Here is a 27062-nt window from a genome sequence, read left to right as displayed (position 1 = left end):
AACAACCAAACAAAAAATACAAATCACCACATTGATAACACAAATTGAAAAAGTTGAAACACAAAACTACAGATGAAATCAACACCACATAATTATCACCAAGTAAAAAAAAAAAGTTTTCAAAATACACAAACAACTACTTTTTAGTACATGTCCTCCAAACCTTCAAATCATAATTGAATTTCTGTGACTTTTTCCATGTACACCGTCACCAAATCTCTACTAAACAAGCTGTATTTGTGAAATAAAATTAAAAAAAATAAGGAAAAACTATTTGTTGAAAATTCAGGAGAGGAAAACCACAGTCACCATCTTACCTTCTGTCAGATACACAAGGTCCTCTGTTAGCATTAATCACAAAGTGTTTTGATAAAAACAACAATCATCACAAGATCAAGTTTCAAGTCATTTTTTTTGATGTTATCTATGACCAATGATGTCAGGAAAGGAATGATGGAAAGATCCAATGATATTCAATCTTTTGCTATTTTTTTTCCCATTTTCCTAAACCATTTTTTTATATCTAAAACCATTTTGTCTTTCACTAAAAGGAATTTTTAGTGCAAGTTTGAAGAATGCAAAATACCAGTATCATCTGTACCATGAAGAACTCCATACATAATAATCACATTTTTAAAACTTTATTTACGATATTATTGGGAATGAAGCATCGTATATAGCTAAAAAAGGAATGATTCCAAAGAAGAGATTTTAAAATATTTGCACAGAGTAAGTCACTCATAATAAACAATGGGGAGAAAGCAGGACCATAAATGATGTAAGTGTCCTTGAGCAATGGACGAACATAACATATCAGGAAATAGAAGGTAAATGTCATCAGATCTGGAAGTCGACCTATCAGAGGACAGTTGTATATTATCCAATCAGGAGGAAGTCATACAATACAATCAGCAGGAAATTGTACAGTATCCAATCAGAGAACAGTAGTATTTCATCCAATCATTGGAAAGATGTTGATTGTCCAATCAGAAGAAAGGTGTACATTATCAGAAAGCAATTATGTATTGATTAAAGAAATTTCTTAATCAATGAAAAAGAAATTGTGCATTCACTAAGGAAGTAAAAGTTTTCATTATTCAATGGGTAAATGGTTGTATTTAAGAATGCTTAGGAGCAGAGATCTATACCTTCCATGACACTACTACTGGTAATGTTTGTAAGTTCCTTCTCAGGATCCTTGTCCCCTCCCTTTCCTCCCTTAACACTCGTGTGAGATTTCTTCTCCTCCATAGGTGTTGGTGGAGGGTCATGCCATCGTGAAAGCGAAGAAAAGTTCACTACAATCTCTGTTGGCTTCAGATTGTCAACATCTTTAAACATGGTTAAGGTCATTCTAATCAGGACCAATTTGCAATAATGTTGATAAATCTGTGCAATTTTCAAACAGCATGTTTTTGTACAAAGAATCACTTACTACTGACACTAATTGAAGATGTTATCTCCCTGATGATAATAAAGAAAATATATATGTATATATATCAGGCTTAATAAGTATTCTGTGATTAAGAAATTGTTTAAAAATAATACTTTTCATACTTCGATTAATTTCTAAAATGGTCATTAACACTAAATAGGAGTGTAACTATAACAAGGATACAGAGGTAGTGAGGTGACTTGTCATCTGATCCTGAAGTCTGTAGGGAAAAAATGAATTTATAGAATTACATCATAATACATATATATCTTACATCATTAGTGCAATTAATACATAACATAGCATATCCTTAACTGTGACTTAAATATTTACCATTAACAAGACATACAGTTAATGAACGTCTATTCTATACTTTTTTTTTTATATTTTTTTACATTCCACAAAAGAATATTCTTGATCTTTGCCAATGTAAGCATCCATGTGAAAAATGTATGTAGAAAATTTGTATAAAAAACACATGGAGAATTTAGTTTCTATCAAAACAGACCAAACATTTTGAATGCATCTTCATTTTTCAATTACATTTGTACATAATATGATTGTGATCAGTACCCTTTGCAAAACACCAACCCACACTTGTGCATTTGCATTGTGAACAGGTGCTTTAAAAACAAAATCAAAACTCCATTCCCCTACTATAAACATACACTGAAAAATATGTTTGATGAAAAATCAAACACCTGTGGTAATTTGATAGGAATTAATTATTTGTTATACAATCTTTTTCAGTTAGTGCTGTTACTGTAAGTAAAATCAGTTCACAATAAAAAAAAGGTTTTAGCAGTAAGTCATGTACACAAAAAGCAAGTGAGTCGGGGCATGCAAGATACAGCAGGCGTTGTAGTTTATTGTCATGCAGTTCTCCATCCAAATATCAGAAAAGGTATTTCATCCGTCCAGAAGGATTTTCTTTGATGTTTGGAATAGTGTAGATAGATTGGATACATTAGAACCAACAAAGGCAAGCAATATCTGTAACCATCACAGACATGTTTGTAACCATTGGAGACCATCAATGTTTTAACCAAAGGGATTATCAATGTTTGTGACTAATGGAGACTAGAAAAGTTTGTGACCAATGGAGACTAGCCATGTTTTAACCAAAGGAGACTATCAATGTTTGTGACAAATAGAGACTAGCCATGTTTGTGACAAATGGAGACTAGCCATGTTTGTGACAAATGGAGACTAGCCATGTTTGTGACAAATGGAGACTAGCAATGTTTGTGACAAATGGAGACTAGCCATGTTTTATTACATTTGGAGACAATGTTTGTGATCAGTGGAAACCATAAATTTTCAAATCAAATGTATTGATGTTATGTATCGTGATTACATCATGTACTTGAATTTCAAAAGTATCTGAGCTGAAATACCTAAAGTTAACATACATTCTTTCTGAAGTTGTTGGCAACATTTAAGACATACCATGCAAGGTCACAGTAAAATTCCAAGGTCGACTGTAGATACACATAAAGAGCCAGAAGTGAAGACAATATGGACTAACAGATTATATATAAGCATAGAACATTAGTGCATAATTATTTGATGTAACTAATCTGATGTAACTATGTATATCTAACCATTTAACATAATAAGGTATTTGACATCAGAATATTTATAGATATAAGCACAAGAAATGATCTGGCACTACTTGATATACAATGAAGAAATCAATAAGACTACAGACACCTCAGGCAGGTGTACAAATTAGCAAGTTCTGTATATACAAGCATACAAGGTCAACTTCACTGCAAGGTCAGCACATTATCACCTGTCATCCCTACACACCACATGGTATACGGATTGAGCAAGTGATAACAGTCAGTGTGTAAATCTGCCAAAATGCAATTGTGTGATAAAAATCATTGAAATGTGATTCAGAATTCAAATGCCTCACACCAGTTAAATAACATTGTTCTCTCCTTCAAAAGGAAAATGCCAACTTTATCATTGTTTAAAATGATACCTGTATCTGGTGCTCAATTGTGGTCTATGTTCTACAAACTAGGGGTAAATGGCATTAAAAATTCATAGGCATATTCCTAGTCAATTTTCGCAAAGATATTGCTCATAAGATGTTCTTTATAAAGGAACGGTTTACAATGATTTTATTTTCATTACACTCTTCATATGTAAACATGTCTGTTTTTATTTGGGTTTTTTTTTCATGTATATATATTTACATTTTTTTTCCTTTCAATTTTCTTTTATTTTTAAAGTGTTGAAATCCAAGGCTCTCAGCTATAAGATAGATGTTTTGGGGAACTCCCAACTAAACAACATCCCGAACATTGAACACCACGTGGTTACCTGTCACTGCCATCTAGCAACAGTATACACCACAGAGAAAATTCACTCTTCCAGACTTGATCTTGTTCATGGCATTTGCTACATTTTTGGACACTAATTACTACCATAAATATATTGAAGATTTTAATAAAGTAACCAAGAGTGAGGCCTGCTGAATGTAGGAAATTAAAGAGCCTGAGAGCCTTGGATTAGGGTAGCCATGCAGTGAAGTGTGACAGGCTATACTCACACTTAGGGTGTTTGTGGGAGAAGGTGCTTGCATATGGGTAGGAGTTTGAGCAGTCTTGGAGGAGGAGGTATTTACCCCAGCAGTGTTGGGTGCCGACTTCTTGTCTCCCTTGCCGGTGGGAGCTGTGGACGCGGTGACGCTCTGTAATGTGAAGCTTAGTCAAACACAAAGTCTACAGTGACAAACACAACCCAAACCTGTCAACTTCATTACCAAACCAAGGAAGCCAATAATTCTGTGAGGATCACTTGTATTAGATGTTTTTTCATATTAATTAGCATCATGGAGGGAAGTTTCTCTATCAATTATAAATCAGGGAAAAGAAAAGCATCATTGGACAATGCTCATCATTTCCACCGACCTTAGTTTTATCTACATTCTCTGTAATAACTTCTCAAAGTTATAAATTATATTAAAATATGTCTCTTATGAAAATTGAAACAAACGTCCATGATTTAACAAAACTGTGATTAAAGAAATTAACTTCAATGTCTATTTATGATCTCATTCAAACATGCAGAATTAAAAATATACACAACATATAATAATATTGTCACAACATTAAGGAAATCAGCACTACACACAATACATATGAACACATTAAGCAATATGCTAGTAATTACAAGCCAACAACACTCAAATCTACCAGTCACAAAACTTCTTTATGTAGATTGTAATAAAAGCACATCAAGCAAGTACTTCTGATAAATATCTGGATATATATTTTCACACAGTTTCAAGGAATGATAAAGAGTTAAGGAATGCTTCAACTGTGGGTACAAAATTCATTCCACATCTAGCTTAAAATTTGTGCATAAAGAACAGAAATGTGAAAAAATACTAACAACAAAAAATGAAATAATAACTTTATGTAAAATGTCAGTTTATGGTGGCAATTTTGTATGTCATCAGCAATATGGGCCTGAAGGCACTCGTAGGTACCTAATTATGTATTATACTTCCATACAGCAAAGTTTCTGCCTACCTAGATGTTTAGGAACTCTCTAACTTCATTATATAGATATAATTGTTTTCTATATTTGTGGAAAAAAAAACTGCAGAAATAATCTTGTTCTTCAACTATTTGCACACTTTCGATGTAAAATTACAAGTAGGCACATGGAAGGATTGAAACTTGAAATCTTCTTGGAGACAGAAATATATATATTGAAATAGATATACAGATATACCTGGCCTTTCAACACTGCAAGATCTGTATACATCATTAACCACACATCTATCATCAGTATTTCTTTAAAGAAAAGGCAACTTTGAAGAATTTTTCCACTACAGAAAAGAACCACATCCAGATGTCTCTAGGAGATTGAGACACATACTGTGTGAAAGGGACAGAATATCATTGTCATGGAACAACAACTAAGTTTTCTCTGCTGAACCATACCCACAGGATAGCAATCAAGTTATCTCCCCTGAACACCAAAACTTGGAATTTTACCACATTTCTTGAATATTGGCTGCACTCAATCAGGTATGTGTTCCCCATGTCTACAAATGCTATATACAATCTTTATTTACGCTATAACTATCAGGAAACCTACATACAACACCTGATGTAAAACTCATCACCAGGTGGTTAGGAGCTGTCTATATACTGATATCTAGCTGATCACTACTTAAAACAAATACTTTCTATCTGTTCTGGTCAATAGTCAACAGAATTTTAAGGATTTAACAGAAAAACCTATTTTCTATCAAATAATAATGGTGGCCTTGACTTTATCCTGTAAAGTAATTTAAGCAAGCACATTCAATTCAATAGAGTAGTTATAGTGTAGAAACTGTTATCTATTTATAGTATTAATGACTTTAACCTTACCATATTCAACTTAGAACTAATCCTATATATACAAGCAATCCCAGCAGTGTAGCAATGTAGGAAACTGAAGGTCTTTGGTGACTTCAGGATCATAGGTAATGGTATGGACCCCCAAATTGCTACACATCTTAACAGTAACTTTTGTTGTCTAAACAGCAGTTCAAAGCAATCCCTATTACTTACCAATGGGTCCAACTGATTCTAACAGTCACTATACTTAAACCTGAACAACATTGGTAACCAACACTAACAAATTGATCAATTTCATCAATTTTCAGGCATTACAATAGAATGGGTGAATACCTTAAGCTGTAATTCTGCGAAACTTTCAGTGTTAACTTAATATTGGATGATACATAAATGCATATGGCGATAACAGCGTAAAATTACAGGGAACAAACTGCTTGTTAAAGCACATTATAGTACTGCATAATCTGAGGTACCTCATCAAATGCACAGAACTAAGAACTGGCTTACAGCTGGTATGGTCACTGTTACACAAAGACAACAAGCAAGGCTACAGTATCAATGGTTTGTTTCTATCCTGGTTAATGTATTTGAGGTACCTCATCAATTGCAAAATAAATAAAAAAATAATATATAAACAATATTGAACTGTAGACATACCTGTGAAATCAACTGTAAATCATAAACAATGTTTTTGTCATCAAAGTGATCCCTATTTTGATATCAGATATAATCTAATACTTCATGCAACATTAAACTTGAGGGCTACAGTGAGAGGATACTAAACCACAACCACTGCTCGACATGCCTAGACAGTACTACTTCTACCTGTAGCTTAATTAGCACTGCAGAGCTTAACACCACAGATGTCATCTCATAGGTCTCTGATTACATTACAACATGCATGCCTATGTATCATGAATGGATAAAGAAAGCTTTGATTTCGGAAAAATCCCTCAACAAACCTGTATATTGTATATTTTTTCCAATTTCTTCCAGCGTGTAAAAAAATAAAAATTTATACTTAATTTTTCACAAATAATAGTATAACAAAATAAGTATTAACATTTTTACTCTGAAAAGAACATTTGTCAACTTAAAATTTACCTTCTTATGTGTAACTTATTGACTAATAGCCTGGCAAATTGAGTTATCCAACATGTTAACATTATTCCATTAAAGTTTAAATGTTCAGCAATTGAAATCATGCATTATGAGGTTAAAAGCCAGCACACGCATTACAACTTTTGTGTGAGGGTCTCACACATCCTGCACCTGGGACTTGTCTACAAACCAGACACCTGCGGGGCTACGCTGGCTGGGGAGACAAGCTCCTGGAGAAGCTTGTACATTAGGGCAAAAACACTTACCTTCAGGTCCGAGAACTTCTGATTACAGACATAGGTCTGAGGCTTGTGGCAGATGTACAGGGTCCTATGAATAAATAAACATATTGTCAACATTGTCCTCAACAAAAATCTTACATTGTTTGTAGTGAAACAAAACAAAAGCAGGTGTAAGAAGGGGTTTGTGTGTAGAAAGAGGGAGGAAACACTAGCAACTGATGATTTAGTCAAGCCATATCTACAAAAGTAATACCTTTTTGCAACAGTCTTGTACTGCCTTTGAAAAATAATTATGGTGCATACATTTGAATGTGAACTGAAAATCTGCAGTCATGTAACAGAGATATTCTTGAATAAACTAGTAGTACTTTTGTTACAGCCAGATCTGAGCATACATGTGTACAACAATTATAAAACATCAGAAAATTACATACTTGAAGCACTTGCAGAATTCCTCAAAATCCATCCAAACTTTCTTTGGTTTTGCCTCTTCCTCCTCTGTCTTTCCATCCTCAGTGATTGGCTGTTCCTGTCCCTCCTCTCCATCCAGGACTGGTTCCTCTGGCTCTGTTGGAGGAGGAGGAGGTGCCAATCCAGAGTCAGCTTGCTGTAAGGCTCCTAGAAAAACAGTTACGTACATATGATATCTAATATAATGTTTGTAGAATGTTAATTAAATACCCATACCCTTCTCATGCTTTGATGAAAATGGACTTAACTATGAAGAAGACTTTTTGTCAGTGATATGATTTCACCACAACTAGACCTATGAGACTTATGTTAAATAAAAGCAAAGGAAAACAACAAATAGGAAGGTCAGTATTTCAAAATTATCATAGACTGAAACACTGGTTTAATTACAGGGTCTAAGGAAAGTATTAACAGGTAGATGGATGTATGAACAGAAAGGAAAATAAGATGGGTGTATTAATAGATAGGGAAATGAGTAGGTGTAAGACGAGATAGGGAAATGAGTAGGTGTAAGACGAGATAGGGAAATGAGTAGGTGTAAGACGAGATAGGGAAATGAGTAGGTGTAAGACGAGGTAGGGAAATGAGTAGGTGTAAGACGAGATAGGGAAACGAGTAGGTGTAAGACGAGATAGGGAAACGAGTAGGTGTAAGACGAGATAGGGAAACGAGTAGGTGAAAGACGAGATAGGGAAATGAGTAGGTGTAAGACGAGATAGGGAAACGAGTAGGTGTAAGACGAGATAGGGAAACGAGTAGGTGTAAGACGAGATAGGGAAACGAGTAGGTGTAAGACGAGATAGGGAAACGAGTAGGTGTAAGACGAGATAGGGAAATGAGTAGGTGTAAGACGAGATAGGGAAATGAGTAGGTGTAAGACGAGATAGGGAAATGATATGGGTGTATGAACAGAAAGAAAAATGAAATCACTGCGATAGTGTTAATGTTTATTTACAACATACCTTTGAGTTTATCCTTGTCATCTTCTTTCTTACTTGACCTGGAGTCTGACCTTCCTGCACTCTTGCCTCGTTCTGGCTTAGTGGATCTATCAGCACTGCCACTTTTCCTGGGAAGCTTAGGTGAAGACTAGAGGGATGTGGAAAACATGTCAATAAGGGATAGCCCACGAATAAAGCACTGTCAAAACATGACATACTAAACAACAGGACAAATTTCACACATTACAACAAAGTTCAGCTATGCTATAATCTATTAATTATCATAATTGTAAGCTTTACATCAATAAAGGAAATGACTTTTACCTTGAATTCCTTACTAAAGTAACATTCCACAAATTTCCTTGCCAGGTTTATATTGTAAAGATGTTAGTAACACTAGTATCAAACAACCAGTTTGTATTATTAGAAGCTTGCAATTTCACCAAAGTTAACACCATTCAATCAAACTTTCTCTAAAACATCTAATCAATTTATATTATAGCTGAGATTTAACTACACATACAATGGTTACTATGGTAACAAATACCATGGCTATCTCATTGAAATTTATTTTACATCATCATGTAATCATGTAGAATGAACGGTAGGAATATTCTCCAGTTGTTTTGTATAGGTGGGGCAAACTTTAAAAAGCCTGGCAAACCTAAATCATGCAAAATTCTATTCCTGGTTTCTCAGGCCCGATTCCCAAAACCTTTTTTTGATAATGCAAGGCTCTCTTGTTTTTCATTCCTAAAAATCCTAATGCATGAAGACCTTTATATCAAAACTACCTCCATGAAAAGATATTAAACAGTTAATTGTTTTAGAGTTTGTTTTAATTCTAAATTTCAATCTTTATAATTTATGTGAACATCTAATCACTTTCATTTTCTCTTTTCTTTTATGAACGTACCGATTCAATTCACTATTGAATTTTCAGTTCCTTTCAATTATTTAGTTTTGGACCTTGCATATCTTTAACAGATCCTTGAAAGAGCAGGACTAGTAACAGCAGAAAGGCAACCTAAAATTACATTTTTGACATGTAGTATATAATGAAGTGGAGGCAGAGCTGACATCTTTAATATCTTCAATACTTAAGTTTTTTTTTTCCTCATTCACTTTTATTCTTCAATGACATACTAGGTTCAAAAAAGCTACGGGTAGGCCTGAGATACCAAGGTTAATGTTACTCTGCATCTAATACCTTAGATTTGGAGTTGGGCAAACTTCTGATCTCTGAATGATAGGAAGGTTTTCTGGTGGTAGTATGTAAAGGCTTGACCCAGTGACCTTGTGTTTGACCCCTGACCTACCTCACGACTGACCATTTTGCCTCCTTCTTGTATTTCTTTGGTATCTTTCTTGGTTGCAGAAGACTTGCGTCTCCCGGTACGAGGCCCTGGACTAGACGGCTTTGTTTCAGGCTTAACTTCTTTTTCTGGCTCAGGTTGTTCTACTGTCTCCTTATTTAAACAAGGTCAAGGTCAGAAAAGCTAGGTCATAATGACTAGTTGTCAAAGTGGGAATGACCCAGTAGAGGGCGGTACAGCCTTTATTGCTATGTACTCCTAGCTGATTCTACAGCTCTAATCTATATATATCTAGAATGATTATTTTTTAAAAAGCAAATTCAGCAAACAAATTATTTCAAATGTTAGTTACCAAATACAACTTAAAAACAAAACAAACTCAACACCAACATCAGAAAATTACAGATAAACCTTAAACCATTAAATTAATGCTATTAAAGATACACAATTAACCATGAATGTAATTACAGATAAACCTTAAACCATTAAATTAATGCCATTAAAGATACACAATTAACAATTAAATTTATGTACTTATACAATTAACCATTAATGTAATTACAGATAAACAATCAACCATCACATCAAGCAGTACACCTTTTATTACATTTTCATTGGTGAAGCCTAAGAAATTAGTAATCTGATTAAGATTCATAAGTTTTGACCAATCAAAAAATTGCTTTTTATTATTTCCTTAACATTTAAATTCTTTTCATTAGAAAAACAATCCTGTAATATTTATGAAATGTCTAGTGATACTCAAGGAAAAAGAAAACAGAAATCACCGTTTTGGTAAGTCCAAGATAAATATCACATCAGCACTAGTGATAAGATGAATTTTCATCAAATAAACAAAATTATCTTGATATTCAAATATCGTTAAGTCTTCCATAAACATTAATCCAGTTCTTTAACTGTCATATTTTAATCTCCATAAATGGTCAAATGTTCTGGTACCAGACTACATAGGTAATGAAATTGTTAAAAATTCAATGTTGTTAATTTCCCCAAAATTTAGGAGAATCTTCTTTATGATGATGAATCACTCAACAAAAACACAATAAGAACAAATCAGAATTATGTAGAATGAAAACAAAGATAACTTCCTCCAACATCCATGCTAGTATAGACCCAGCACTGGTAATGACTGGCCACATAAAAATGTCTCCCTGAAGTGCCCCCGTCTGACACACTACACTTTTCCAATAATTTCAGCAATAATTATTACCATGAGTATGTTTTTCTGTTTAAATCAAATACACATAAGTTACCCAAATTTGTTGTTTTTGATTAAGTTGATTCATTGATTATATTAATTTTTTGGTTTTGTTAGGACTAGCATGGTTGGAACCAGCTGTTCTGTATCTAAGACTAGCCACACCAGTACAGGTTTACAGAGCACCATTAGTAAAACCTATACTAGTAATATATAAACCTGCCTACCTCTGCCTGTGGTGGTTCATTCACTAATTCTCCCTCCATTTTAACTGTATCAGGAGCATTCTCATCAGTCTCCTCTATTGATGTAGACTTGGGTCGTGACCGTGTACCTCCTCGCTCTAATGAGGAATTTGGCCGATGCCTTTGTACATAAAATTTTTTAATTGAAATTAGATATAAACAAGATACAATGTAATATGTTTTGTTTTACAATCTAATCACAGGTTACAATGATGTATGCTGTGTGGACCTTATATAGGAAACAGACATTCTAATATGTATCAATTTTCAGTTTTGGTTACAATAAGCATTGGAAGTTAATGGAACATGTTCCCCTCAGTCCTGAAGACTTGGTTACTGTTCTTGTTTTTTAAGGCTGTATATTATTTGAAAACAACAAAAATAATACATAAACACAAATACAGATATATTTAACAAAAGGTTTAATGTAATATATAGATAGGTTTACTTACGTCTCAGTGGGTATAGGTACAGGACTGACTTTGTAGTTTAAGAATGATGAGGTAATCTCAATACACTGGATTGGTTTGGGTGGCTCCGGTGTGGCTATCAACATATAACATTCATATATATATATATATACACACATAGATAAACTTATTTCATTTTTCTTAATGTTCATTATATTTCTGATTAGCAAACAATAAGTAAGTATGAAAATATATGTTCAGCAGAAAAATTACAACTAAAGAACAACTTACAAACTGGTTCATCTGAAGGTGTCTTCTTTTTCTTTTTGGGTCTGATTAATTTCCATGCTGGTATTTTCTCTGGAGGGGGTGGGGGCTCCAGGGGGCAGGACCTTGTTTGGGTGATACACACAGGGTGTGGGTACAGGTGAGAAAGGCCATTCTGTCTCAGCTTCTCACTGGCATCAGCCTGGTAGTAAATTACATCAAAACAAATACATTCACAGGTAAGTATATAAAAAAGATACATGAGGGTTAGATATTGTTGTAACCATAGTGATTTGGCAATAAGTCAATGCTGGATGATATGCCCATCTACATCTATTGCAGTTAAAGTAGAAACTTCAGAAAATGCTATGATTGTCCTGTTATTTGTCAACCTCTCTACCTTAAATACGTTGTAGACAGCACCAGACAACACCTTAGGCAGATTACAAGTAGAATTTAATTGTTGACATGTTTCGCCATACTAGGTATGCCATCCTCAGAGCCATCTACCTTCAGTAAGTGGATATGAGTTGTCCCCCTTGGCTTAGTATAAGATGCCATATACAAGCACTCGCTGAAGTGATATGTGCACATTTTTTTGGAAAAATTTGTGAGCAAATTAACTTTACTTCCAGTCAGAATACATACCATTTCCCCAAGAACAGAGACTTTGACTGGGAATTTTGGGGTGCTCAAATAAGTAGCATACACTACAACTTCAGGCTTTTCTGGAACAGGTACATCATCAAGTGTAGACTTTTCCTCTGAAAAACACAACACATAGACCTATTAGTCAAAAATTGTAGTTCCACTTTATTCCTCCATAAAGCCTTGAACTGCTCCTCCCTTACCTACAAAGCCTACTCTCCACCAATCAGCCTTCCCCTGTCCCACTTTCCCCCTTACAGACCTCCAAAGCCTCTCCTCTTCCCATAGAATCTTCCAAAGCCCCCATACAACCTTCCCTTCCCAAAACAGCCAATACGTTTCCCATACAGCACCAACCAACACTGTAAGCTTTCCAGTGAGGTTACCTTAGATACCTAGGTTTAGTACAATCAGAACATGTTAGGACCATACTTACTGTCTTTTCCTCCCTTGTCTTTGTCTTTCCCACCTTTGTCTTTATCCTTTCCTCCTTTGTCTGAAAAAAAGATACATTAAAGATTAAACTTCCTACACAGATCAATTTAGCCTAATATCATACAAAGTTATTTAACATACATATGCATGTATATTTGTGTTAATTAAGTGAGACTTACTTTCTACACAGTGCTAAACATTCTCTAAACTATAGTAACACTGATAAATAAGGACATAAAAACAAAGGTTTGTGAGCCATCCATTATTTCCCACTTCATTACTAACATTCTCTTTACCCAGCCTAGATCACCTTCCCAGCTGCCATCCTGTTTCCCTTTACCCAGCCTAGTTCACCTTCCCAGCTACCATCCTATTTCCCTTTACCCAGCCTACATCACCTTCCCAGCTACCATCCTATTTCCCTTAACCCAGCCTAGATCACCTTCCCAGCTACCATCCTATTTCCCTTAACCCAGTCTAGATCACCTTCCCAGCTACCATCCTATTTCCCTTTACCCAGCCTAGATCACCTTCCCAGCTACCATCCTATTTCCCTTAACCCAGCCTAGATCACCTTCCCAGCTACCATCCTATTTCCCTTAACCCAGTCTAGATCGCCTTCCCAGCTACCATCCTATTTCCCTTAACCCAGTCTAGATCGCCTTCCCAGCTACCATCCTATTTCCCTTAACCCAGCCTACATCACCTTCCCAGCTACCATCCTATTTCCCTTTACCCAGTCTAGATCACCTTCCCAGCTACCATCCTATTTCCCTTAACCCAGTCTAGATCACTCTCCAGATAACATTCTTTTTCCTTTAGAGATATATACCTTTGTCCTTTGCATCCTTTCCCTTGTCTTTGCCACCATCCTTGCCAGATTTGGAATCAGCTTTCTCTGTCTTGCCCTCCTTACTGGCAGACTCTTTCTCCGATTTGTCATCCTTTGCTGCTTCCTTAAACAATGTTGTTAGTCAGGTTATAGTTGTAAACACACTTAACCAACACACATTTTTATTTCTATCACATTACAATGTAGACTTTTAACTTGTAAAATCAACATTTTTTCTTAGTTATAATAATTACTTTTAAAATATATAAGATTTTTTTCTAAATTTTCCTAATTGTGCTGACTAACATAGACTTTATTCTTCATGAAAAAGAAATATTACAATAAAGATTCTTTGTGAAAGTCTGTATAGTATCTGGATGTAAACCTTAGATAACAATGATTACATACTGATGGAGCGGACTCCTCTTTTTTCTCAGCTTCCTGCTGTTCCAGCAAGGCTTTCTCCCACTCCTGGAGGGGAAGTTTCCACTCAGGCAGGGAGCCCTTCAACAGCTCCCATACCTCATGAATATGTCCATACCTACAAGGGGCAAAACAATATTCAAACATTTTCTGTGACATCTTGAAAACAAATCCAGAACTGTGGTTCATATCAAAGAAGGGCCATTGAAAGCAGCTGCCCGCAGCATGACAAACGGTTATACATATTATTGTAAAAATGTTAATGGTAAGTCAAGTATGGAGATGTTTGTTGACACAGAATAAGTTGAGGCAGAACATTATTTACATATCATACTTAGCTACAGAGAAATGTATATATTGAAAGTAAAATAAAGTAAAAACTAAAATGAATTAAACTGACAAAAAAAGACCATGGTTACAATCACTTACATATTTGGAATCTTGAAATGAAGATTTACAACAGAGATTATAATGGACAACATACTGGTAAATATGGTTATTGCAATCATCATGCTTATTAGTGACAACATCAAAATTAATGTCAGGCAAGATAAGAGTAGCACTTAAAGATTATAACAATGTCTGAGAAATTATAATGAATATCAACCGCTAATAATTTGTACTTTAAGAACTCAACACCATACTTGGAACATTTCTCTGTGTGTTGATTTTGATGAACCATTGAATTTGTTCACATTATGTGGTAATAACCTTTGAATTCATGTACTTTGGTAAATATTATATAGACTATAAACCCACTCAGATAATAAGGCAAAGCAGCAATCAAAATTCACAGAATTAGTTATTAACAGTCAAGGCAAATCAGGACCCGAATATTATTTCAAAATTTCAAAAATCTGATTTTCAAAAGTATTAATAGTAAAAATCATCTGTCATTAGAAGTCAACAAAGTTATCTAAGGTATTTTAGTCACAAGATTGTATTCACATCATCACCAATATTTTATCTGCAAAAAATATACAAGTATTCTGTATAAAACACTACCACCACAAATAGGCATCACACCCAATAGCCCACACTACACGCCTGGCTAAACACACGCTACTCCAATGAGATCCTTGCCTGAGATCATGTGAGGTGGACTTTGAGCTCTTTACCCTAGGAGCTGTTGTACTCCCTTCCTCAGAGCGTGGCGTGGAGCTTAGCTGGAAATATTTATCAAGCACCTGGCTAGCGGACACTAACGGTGAGGCGCAGCCTGCCCCCAGAGGGTTGACGGGAGGAGGAAGGGGTGTGGCCAGGAAACCCCTGTGTGAGTAGACGAGTGGTCAGCATGCAAGAAAACACAAATACTGACCACACAAGCCAATGAGGCTCTGGTCAGCTGTGACAAGCAAAATCAGAGAGTGCTGGTTAATGATGGAGAAACAATGAATAGACTGAGGCCACGTCTGTTCTACTATCAACTACTTATAACTTATAACTACCAGATATCTGTGGCATAACCCAATAACTAACTACTATCATAAAATACCTTACTGTGATATAACCTGATAACTGATTTATGGAGAGGTATTTTCTCACCTCTTTTATTACTGATTAATACTGAGTCACTTCAGTAATTATTGTATCATTCAAAAAAAGTCAATAGATTCAAAACTGGAGAAAAGATTGTGAACAACATTGATATGTGAATCCCAAAATACGAGAGTGTGCTTAATATTTAATTTTGACAAACAATAAAACAGGATATACATTGTAAATTCTGTGAGAAAAACCTCCTGGGGAAATTCCAAGGGACAGTATGAATATCTGGGAAAATCTGCCTATCTCCAGAAAGGTGGCAGGTATGAACTTAATTGTTTATAGTAATATATGTACATCAGTAATAGAATCTATAATTTTTGACAATGCTTTTGTAGAATTAAAACATTTGGGAGGTCCCCTGACAATTTGTAATTTGCTATATTTACCCATCTGATTTTTTATATGACTTATTTTTATCTGAACGTCTATTTGAGAGACTTTCATTGAGTTTTATCTTATTTTATAGGAATAACTTATCAAATTTATCTCATATGGAAGTGACCAGTATAAAGGAAACAATACAAAGTCACCTGAATGAAGTAAGCAGCCGTGGCCCAGAAAGTCTTGACACAATGACAAAGCTGACCAACATTAGTGAAGAGAATATTAATGTTCTGGACCAACACAAACATTTAATATAGGTAAATATATGGGAGACACCACAACACTAATATATCACATCTATAGAATATTGAAGCAGTCCTCTTGCTTTTACATAGCATAATCACATCTATTTCATAAATGAAGATTGAAGTGAAATCAATGGAAAATAAAAAGGTTGAAATTATTGCCAAAGTGATGTTAATGGTTAAATTCTAGAAAATTGAAAATTACTTTATAGACAGAAAAATAGATTTGCTGTAATTGTTATTTGAAGTATAAGTGTGTAAGATGGCCATACAACTGTTGTGTTATGGTCTGGGCACAGAGAGCATATCATGGCTATTGATAACAGCGTTCTCTCTGAAAGTTCATTGAAAACAGGAAAACCAAGCCCATGGACTAGCAATTAACACAGGAATCAATAGTTCACTATGTCTCTCTGTGGACCAGACACAAACTAGAGTTAAATATTCCTAAAAATGATCTGTATCAAAAGAAAATACCTTTGGTTATTTTTTTCAGATTGTATTAAACGTTAACAGTATCAAAAATTATTCTGCAGGTTTAAATGAGCTGTTTGGCCATCACAGAGAAATCACAAATCACCCAGGGTATCTGTGTACAGGTTCAGCATTGTCCAGTGTGGACAGTGGTATATATCTTCATAAACAGAGTTAATACTTACTGGAGGGGGATGGATTCTGGTATCCAGCCTGTCAGACATTGTATGATACTGCAGTCTCCAAACTCACTGCTAGGGCTGCCTCCAGTGTAACTATGTACAACAATAACAGAGTGTTCATTTGTACAAGGAGGAGGTTTACATAATTACAGTCTATGATAAAACACTGACATATTAATTGATTACCAGGTATTATTACAGAACAATACTATTACAGCTACAGGGAAACATCAATCTGTTTATTCAAATATCAGAGATCTTGAAACATAATCACATAATGTCAGGGGTTAAATTGAGAGTATATTGATACCTGTTTGTAAACTTTGGTGGAATATATAACTTGAGATTCAAAAATGTTGGCAACATAATAACCTGGTGTTAGTGTTATATTCAAAGATCAATTTTCCCAGCATTATTCCATTACATATTCTACCACAGCACAAAATCAAGTGAAATCATTTCTTTAATATTTGTTTTGTTCCCTTAGTTTTTTTTTATATACTGAAGCAAGTCAAACATCGAAGTAAAAAATATTATCATTGGTAAAAGACTTTTTTATATAAAAGTATGGAAATTCATATTCCAGTGTACAGTAGTGATTAGAGGAGATGCACATTCAGAATTGTTAATCTTGTTAGAGTTCCCAGAAGACCAATAAAACCGATTTGGCTTGCTTCAAAAGCTGCCTAATACAGTACGTACTCGAGAGAGGCCACCTTGATGAGGGCCTTTGTGAGAAGTAATGGCCAGAGTTCGTGTTGGTTTGTAGTTGCAGGCAGTAGGAGGTTTTCGTTCTCGTCAACAGGTATCTGATCATCAATGAGGATTTTTCTCCACACACCCTAACAAAGTTATTTTAGAGTCAGTGTCCTCCAGACTTAGCAGGTATATTTTGTACTGAAAATTGTTGTCTTTACTTATTGCTAGCCATATCAATTAAACTTTTATCTTTTTAGAAATGTAAAGTCTGTAATCAATTTCAAATGATAAAACACCTAAATGAAATTGACATAGGTATTTCTTTTCAATAACATTGAAATGAATTAAGAAATTAAAGTGAGACATGAATTTCAGTTTACAAAAGAAAATGTAAGGCACTTATTTATACTCACCATCCAGTACAGCCGCACAGCATACTTGCCATACGAGTTGTATGGTGGTATGTGTGGCCCCTTCACCACCTTATTGACAGCATATATGTGTTCCCAGGGCCGCCAGGAGTGGGAAATCTCTTCATACGGAACTGAGGGGTCAGCCTGTTCCGGGGGAGGGTTTTGAACTGCACTAGTCTCCCACAGAAATGTGATCTGACTAATGATGAATCTCATCAACTGGATGACAAACAAACAGATGCTGGTAAGTGTTATACTCAACTAAATACAGACATTCAGCAGAAATGTCAAGTTCAGTGATAGGTGAAAAAATAATCAGTGAGACTACATGGTACCACAAAGTAACAATCTCCAATAGGAAAGTTGCAAAATAGAAGATAATTATTAGTTGAGACAGACATCTCCCTTCCTAACTCTGTCGTGTAACACTGAAACTTAACAAGTAATTCTACCAGATTTCTAATTCTCTATGATTGACTGTTTCTACATTGAAGTTTTGGTATTCAATAATGAAATCAGCTTTACATTTAGCAATATTCAAAGAAAATCCTGACAACTCAGACTAATAGAATCACAGAAACACTTTACAGAAAGTCTGCAGTCTGTAAAGATACTGCCAACATCTTCTTGGTTCATAATGACACAGAGATACAGTAGATCTCCACAAATCTTTTTTCAATACTTTCACTTACAACACCTTTCAAGTTAACACAAGTACATTTAACTGTTTTAAATCACATTTGATCTGTTGACAAATAAATTTTCTTCTGGGTTTTGTGTCTCGATATTGTTTTCTTTCACAGGGATTTTGATATATTGGATGCAAAAGTTCACAGACATTTACTACATAATCCAAATATTGATTTCTAACAAATTATCTCAGCAGAGATTGAGAAAATAAAGTTATAAGAAACACTGTGATGTGCAAATAGGATTTGACAAGCACCTGCTAACATTAATAACAAAGTGAGGAAAATCCAGTTTTACCGTTGACTTGTTATCAAGAGAAAACTGTTGCCATTACTGTCAAACTAAAGCCAGTAATGATCATTGGATACAGCCAGGCACCTGAACGACTGGCTGTACAGCCACAACACGCAGGCTCAACTGATCAATACAGTCGCTACCTGCTGATTAATGGTCATAGAAAATCAATGGCATTCAATCTCTAGCAAAACGCTAATTGTGGCTGTATATTTAACGATACACAATGACCCGACAAACTGGTCAACTAAACCAACAAACTACTCTATTGAGGGTCATTATAACTTGAAGGAACATTAATCATTGCAGTTTAGTCATAAATATCTACCTTACAATGACACACCTTCGACATAACACTTCATATAAAGACGTGAATAACGACCTTAAAATAAAAATACCTTTGACATACCTCTTGAGATAAAGACAATCATCTACCTTACAATGACACACCTTTGACATATTTGTTGAGATAAAGACATAAATATCTATGTTATAATGACACACCTTTGACATATTTGTTGAAATAAAGACATAAATATCTACGTTATAATGACACACCTTTGACATATTTGTTGAGATAAAGACATAAATATCTATGTCATAATGACACACCTTTGACATACTTGTTGAGATAAAGACATAAATATCTATGTTATAATGACACACCTTTGACATATTTGTTGAGATAAAGACATAAATATCTATGTTATAATGACACACCTTTGACATATTTGTTGAGATAAAGACATAAATATCTACGTTATAATGACACACCTTTGACATACTTGTTGAGATAAAGACATAAATATCTACGTTATAATGACACACCTTTAACATACTTGCTAAGACAAAGACATAAATATCTACCTTATAATGACACACCTTTAACATACTCTATGCGATAAAGACATAAATATGTAACTTAACAATGAAAACACCTGTTACATACTTGTTAAGATACAGACATATATATTTATTCTACCTTAGGAAGTATCCCAGCTGAAGAAAGATATCTTGTCATCTAAAGTTTAGTATATCTGACCTAGAGGATCAAATGTACCCGGCATGTTGTGTTCTTTGCCTGTCTGTGTATAGACATACAAATATCGAGACCTGTTATCCTAGATTATAATGATGTCTAACTGTTATCAATAATCCATGTACAGCAGGAGAAAGCACCTTATGACATGAACATCACAGAGAACTGAGAGTAAGATGGTAAGAGGCTTACATTTGACAATAAGACAGTGCATACCCCATTGTCTCAACTAAGCTTTGCAGCATGTGTTTGTTGGGGGTCTTAGCTAGGTCACAGGGTGACCAAAGGAAACAGTCTAAAGCTACTGTGGTTAGATGCTGCTGTACATTACAAGGATAGGTCAACCAGGAATTATACAAGCTATGGTAGGCTGAAGTAAGCTAAAGAACTCATGCTTCACTTGTGAAATCTCCTGACAAACAAGGAGACTATTTCTTTTTCCTAGCTTTGTTCTTTGATAAGGATATTATTGTAATTCAGTTGACCAGGATAGGGATAAACAAGCTTAATTTGCTGGGAAACTGATGAACAGATTGGAACACTAACCTCACTGTGGTGAAGATGTTCATTAGCTTTGATGAGATCAAAGTCTCCCAGGCAGTCCTGGTCCACTACCACTGGTGTCTGTAACAGCAAATACAAGGTTCATAGATTAGTACCACCAGATATTTGAGTACATTTCTTCATACAGGTGAAAACAAAGTGATATATGGTAAGAGAATTGTTTTTCCCCCAAAGAGGAATAATTGCAAATGGAACAAGATCTAAAAATTAAATCCCTTCAAAAGATCTCTATTTTCTATTAAGATACATGAATTATCTGCCAATATCTATAAATAAAGTATACCTTTCAATTAAAAAAAAAAATTACCTTTTCTGTTATGTAGTCACAAGGGCGTTTCCAGTAGTGAGTCTTGAGGGACGGTGGCATGTCAATCCGTCCATCAGGATCCTCGTACAGGTGTGTGGCCTGCCAACACATAGATAAATAGATATAGACTTTCATCTACATTCATTGGGTGGGGCATTGGGGGATGGGCTGCATTGAAACAAAATGAATGTAAAGATGTATATAAAAAACCTGTCATTAAACTATAACAACACTTTAGATATGATCTCACATACTGTTTAATGGTCACAGAACATCTAGTATCTAGCTAAATAAGTAGCCATAGGGGTAAAAACAGAGGTGTATCGGTATTCAAGTTCATCAATATTTTGACAATTTTAAAACTACATGCTTCTCTTAGACATATTTACAATTTAAAGTTCAAAACATTTTTAGAATTGATATTCATTTCAACTTCATATCAGAACTATTAAAGGATATTTTGGTTTGTTTGGGATTTCAAGTTCCTTCAACAGTCAATGTCATATGAAGATGATGTCAACACAAGACGTGATGATCTAAAGACACTTTTATAACTAATGCAGTCACACTGAAATGTCATAACCTGGAGACAGTAGAATGACAATCCATCCGGTCTCATTATATTCACAAACAGCTAACAAATTTACAGCTGTCTTCTTAAGTGTCAAGCAGAGAGCAGAAAAAACTAATTTTATAAATGTTGGTTTGTTCTGGTCAGCAGATAGCATCCATAACCTTCCTTGCTTGGATTGTCGTATCACTGCAGAGACCAAGATCAATGTTTTGACGAGTTAAAAATAAGGAATGGTTCAGCTAGATGATCTAGGAGGAAGGAGGAAAAAGTTGTAGATCTAAAATTTGGCTACCTCCTTTGATAATGCAATAAGGACAGCAGGTCAGTACCTTCACCCTACATACAGAAATAGTGTACACATACCAATCTTATTGAACAAGAAGAGCAGACACTAATTAATGGTAAGGCAATTGGGTGAAGGTTATGTAGGCATAAAAACTTACCACAGGAGATTTACCCTTGTCCTTGGCTCCACCTTTGTGGGCGACATCCTATGTGAATAGAAAGGATCAGCACTTAGTCATTCACATTACTCTTACCACCTTTCAACACGCAACTTATTTATTAGCACATAATCTTCTTCTTTTTAAATATTTGAACTCAAACCTTCCCTTTCCTGAATTGTATAAAAAAAAAATCCATATATTCAATCAAGACTTCAATTCTTAATCAATTTTATTCCACATGAAAGACTCAGACAATATCACAGAATATGATAACCAACAACAACAGCTATATAGAAAAGAGCCACTGATGTATCTAATTGCCAGCAAAATGGATACATGTCACCATCAGGTAACTTTCAGTCTATACATTAATCAATATCTAATGCCAGAGGCAAACTGTCAGCAAGGAAAACCATTTATTTTCTTTCAAAAATCAACATTGATGTTTCAATTGCCAAAAGCAACATGATTTAGCACAAGCTGTTTCAAAACAGTAATACACTAATTACAAGCTATCAAACTACATGCACTGAACACAACTTTGTACAATATCGTAACAGCAGTACATCTCTTTTCACTATACCCAAGCTATTAGTATACTCACCCATTTTTCTGCATTGACATCGACTTCACTCCATTCCGGCCAAATGACCAGTTTGGGCCTTTTGGAGTCTGCCCCACCAGCACTAGCCGCTATAGATGCAGCCCTGAAATGACACAAGGAAATAACACTATTAGCATCTCAAAGCAAATGTACCATGGCACTGCATAATATACATCCATCTTCTGCCAAAGACATAGACACTGTTTCCGTATTAAAATGTATACAGATATTGAAATAAAACAGTATTGTATGATCAAAATACCACTATATTAAAGCACAATACTCTGTCATTATAACAAGGTCTACAAAGCTTGAACAAAATCATTTGTGATTTCAAGGACAGGATTTTCAAAGACAACATAAAAAAGCTGAAAGGAATAGAGAGCAACTCCTTTTACAAAACTTGCTGCATCAAAATTCCAAAACAGTGAGCTAGATGTTGGAGATAATAAAGCATCCCAAGTTTAAATGAATTTGGCTGAAAACTGAGTAAAAGGGGTTTTTAGACAGTATCAAAATGCTTTATAAACCACACACAAAACAGGCAATAACCCCAACCCCCTTACCAAAACAAAAGATTCAAAAAATGTTGTCCAGGGAAACACATTTCATTTCACAGCAATAAAGCTAGCTAAAAGTGCAAAAGAGGTCAATTGAAAACTGATTGAGGAGATCTCCAGACAAGATTACTGGTAAGTTAATAAAGAAAAGAGAAAAAAGGGAAAATATATACATATGTATATATATCAAGGCCCATTGGCCACTTCTCTGGTATTTCTGGTATAAACATTTGTGTTTGTTATTTTCATCATATCTCAGGCTGAGATTAATGAATAATAAAGGTGATATTTCAGTTGTATATACATTTAATAAACATGATTTATTTTCAAAATGTCAAAAGTTAACAGACATATTTTTCTACAAAAGTTGGCAACATGAGTTTGAAAATAATAAAGCTTTCTACTACTGTTTATTTTAAAAAGATTTGTTATGTACATTTGAAGAAAAAAAAAGTACATAAATACAGCATGGCTATTTAACTAGAATTTCTTCACTTTAGCTTTTACAAAGAGATGCAGTCTCCCATACATCACTGTGTTATAATTATATCTCTTTGACTATTAAACTAAACTGCTGTCAATTATCTATCTAACTCTCTTCAATTAAATTTTGAAATTTCATCAGATTCCTGGTATTATGTATTCTTCTGGAAACATAAAAATTAATTTCTACTTAAAATTAGCTAGAAAACAATAATGACAATGTACAGAAATCCTTCCTAATATAAAACTGATTTTTTTTTAATAATCATACATGTATATCTTATCTATACAAACACAATGGAATATAAATATACAACACCCAAATAAATAATAGTGATGAACACAGTGTACATTCACACATTGATGCATGTTAGTATATTGTTTTGACATCTATAACTTAATAAAACAATTAATACCACATACTGATATAACATCAATTACAAACATGTTAGTTACATCCAAAATTATACAGTCAATTAAATAATTCTGTCACAGCAGAATAAAAAAGAAATCAAAATACCTTTTGTTGTATTCAGATAAAGGCAATACAAAGAATTCACTGATAGCAGAACATAATATACTGTGATATTATCAAACAAAACCAGCATTACCTGTCCCCCTGTAGGCACATTTTTGTCAAAGAGCAAACCGAACCCCACCATGGTACATGACAAACATCCAGATGACACACCTATACACATCCAGAATCAGCTGCTACATCAGTTCTAACAAAATTTATCTAGGATTTGGAATACCAAATATACAATGTTAGCAAGTAAACCTAGGTCTGCCAGGTCGACCAGCTTGATGTATGAGTGGAGCATACCTGGCTACCAGGTATTCACAAATCAATAGCCCTTACGGTGATAAGCCTGGCTGGGAGATTCATTGTTCCCGCAGCAGAATAATTATCAGTATGATGATGGAAAATTGCTTCAGTCACATGGTCCAGGGTAAATCTACCCTTCCCTTATCCCCTTAGTTCTGGGGTTCCTGTCAAAACAATTTCTTATCTCCGTATTTCATTGATCAACTGGAAATCCACTTTATTCCAAAGTAATTATCACATATCTGACTTTTAAATAATTCACAATAAATTAAAAATCAATATTTTCCAATCACAATATTTTTTGACCTGTGTAAAAAATATGTTACACTGTTTATGACAAATTGATTTAATTCCAGCTGAAGCTACATATGCATTAATATCCACAGATTTATAATTTACTATTGTCATTTTATCAAAAAGTAGGGGAGAAACACTGATAAAATCCTGTAAATATTTAAATATTAATTGGTTGTCAATATCATTATAGTATCATTGATTGAGGAAACCTTGACTCATTGTGATATTATCCATGGATTCAACACATTTTTACTTATTTTACATTCAAAAACAGGATCTCTGCACAGATATATACCCAGTCTAGCACTGCTTTCCAAAAATTAAGAAAAACCAGATATACCTTCTCAGTTTTCTAATTTATGCTGTACATCTCAGAAAAAAAATTAAGTCTCAGAAATAAAAAAGAAAAGCAAAAAAAAAATTTCTTATAGACTTGCCATTAACATTACAAAAAAACATAAATATAGATGTGGCCTAGAAATGGAAGGATGAAGTCAAATCGATGCTTTATACAAACAACTGTATAAATTACCTCAGATGTTTTAAAGGTTAATTCAGTGACAAGTAATATGTCAACACTATACAATCATTCAGAAGAAATATCAAAAGATCAAAATCTAAAATTTTGTACCTGGATATTTGACCATATGCTGAGTTCCTGTTAACTGATGACCAGTCCATGGACAGCTGGTCAACAATTCAAACCAGGTATAACACTGACCACAGGTACAGTAGATAATGATCTGACCGATGTCAGATAAAGTAGGAGGTGTGATACTGGATGGTGGAGCCAACAGGTTCATTACCAGTCACTGCATCTGTCTTGACATTCAACTGGCCATAAAGTTGACTATAAATTATGTATAAAGTTATCACCAGGTATCCACCTGAACAGTCACCTTGTTACCATGCCACCTGTCGGGGGAGGTAGTGGACAACAAGGTTCATTTCACTCTCTCTTATTGTTGAGAAGGAAAGTGAACAAGGGGTTTGAAAAAACAGTACTTCACCCACAGTGTGCTGTAGAATAATTTATGTGTGTACCATACAAGACATTTTTCAAAGAATGAAAGAGAACTTCAAAACAAAGGACCACCTCAATCCAAGTCTCCACAATGAACAGTGAACATACATCAAGTATGTCATACTTATATATACAGACAGGTATAAAACTCTTGGGGAAAATACTTGCTGAAAGTGGTACTTAGACAGTCAAACAAAGAAAAAAATAGACAAAAGTATTTCCTGGTACAAATATGGCATAAAAGAAGATATTCCATGCATAGGTGAGTTTTTCAATTCATTTTTCTTTTGGTAAAAAAAAAAAGCTCTCGGCATTATACTCTACAATACATATATGTACCACAGACTGCTGCAAGGGTGGTATGACTGCAATAAAACCTTGGCACATGGTCAGTATCAGAGCCAGGGAAGGGAATCTGAACAGTGGACAGTACTGTCTGGACATACAGTCAGTATCCTGTCCTAATGTACAGTACTGTCTGGACATACAGTCAGTATCCGGTCCAGAGGATGGGAATCTGAACAGTGGACAGTACTGTCTGGACATACAGTCAGTATCCGGTCCAGAGGATGGGAATCTGAACAGTGGACAGTACTGTCTGGACATACAGTCAGTATCCTGTCCAAAGGATTGGAGTCTAAACAATGTACAGTACTGTCTGGACACACAGTCAGCGTCAAGTCCAAAAGATAGGAATCTAAACAGTGTATTGTACTGCCTGGAAATACAGTCAGTATCAAGTCCACAGGACAGGAATATATGGACACATGGCCAGTTTCATGTCCTAATGTACATTACTGTCTGGACATACAGTCAGTATCTGGTCCAGAGGAAGGGAATCTACACAATGTTCATTTTCATCAGTCAAGTCTGGATACAATATCTGTATCTGATTCACTAGGACAGAAATTTTAACAGTGTACACTACTGTCTGGACACATGGTCAGTATCAGGTCAAGAGGTTGTGAATCTAAACTGTTAACTCAAGTACTATCTGACACACAGTCAGTATCTGGTAGAGGATGTGAATATAAGGAGTCTACAGTATGGTCTG

At 34.8% G+C, this 27062-nt stretch overlaps 1 protein-coding gene across 1 annotated transcript in view; it reads right to left on the bottom strand.

Moving 5' to 3' along the window:
* LOC132547908 (androglobin-like) overlaps nt 1-27062 on the bottom strand; it is a 62743-nt gene that overhangs the window by 24275 nt on the left and 11406 nt on the right. Inside the window, exons 2-25 of the mRNA XM_060211712.1 lie at nt 22816-22918; nt 22209-22256; nt 21192-21290; nt 20867-20944; nt 18298-18516; nt 17888-18027; nt 17189-17278; nt 15436-15621; nt 14338-14470; nt 13930-14053; nt 13099-13158; nt 12663-12778; nt 12039-12216; nt 11790-11883; nt 11320-11458; nt 9880-10029; nt 8582-8708; nt 7583-7766; nt 7173-7236; nt 6768-6794; nt 3999-4139; nt 1619-1655; nt 1149-1331; nt 318-341 (exon numbers count right to left, since the gene is read on the bottom strand). Of these exons, the coding sequence (XP_060067695.1) occupies nt 318-341; nt 1149-1331; nt 1619-1655; nt 3999-4139; nt 6768-6794; nt 7173-7236; nt 7583-7766; nt 8582-8708; nt 9880-10029; nt 11320-11458; nt 11790-11883; nt 12039-12216; nt 12663-12778; nt 13099-13158; nt 13930-14053; nt 14338-14470; nt 15436-15621; nt 17189-17278; nt 17888-18027; nt 18298-18516; nt 20867-20944; nt 21192-21290; nt 22209-22256; nt 22816-22918 (2744 nt within the window). The remainder of the gene's footprint in view (nt 1-317; nt 342-1148; nt 1332-1618; nt 1656-3998; nt 4140-6767; nt 6795-7172; nt 7237-7582; nt 7767-8581; nt 8709-9879; nt 10030-11319; nt 11459-11789; nt 11884-12038; nt 12217-12662; nt 12779-13098; nt 13159-13929; nt 14054-14337; nt 14471-15435; nt 15622-17188; nt 17279-17887; nt 18028-18297; nt 18517-20866; nt 20945-21191; nt 21291-22208; nt 22257-22815; nt 22919-27062) is intronic.

The sequence above is a fragment of the Ylistrum balloti genome, unplaced genomic scaffold (assembly GCF_031769215.1).
Source record: "Ylistrum balloti isolate Yb309-2 unplaced genomic scaffold, AGI_CSIRO_Ybal_v1 Utg369988, whole genome shotgun sequence".
Classification (NCBI taxonomy): Eukaryota; Metazoa; Mollusca; class Bivalvia; order Pectinida; family Pectinidae; genus Ylistrum; species Ylistrum balloti.
This window is presented reverse-complemented; position numbering and strand designations above follow the sequence as displayed.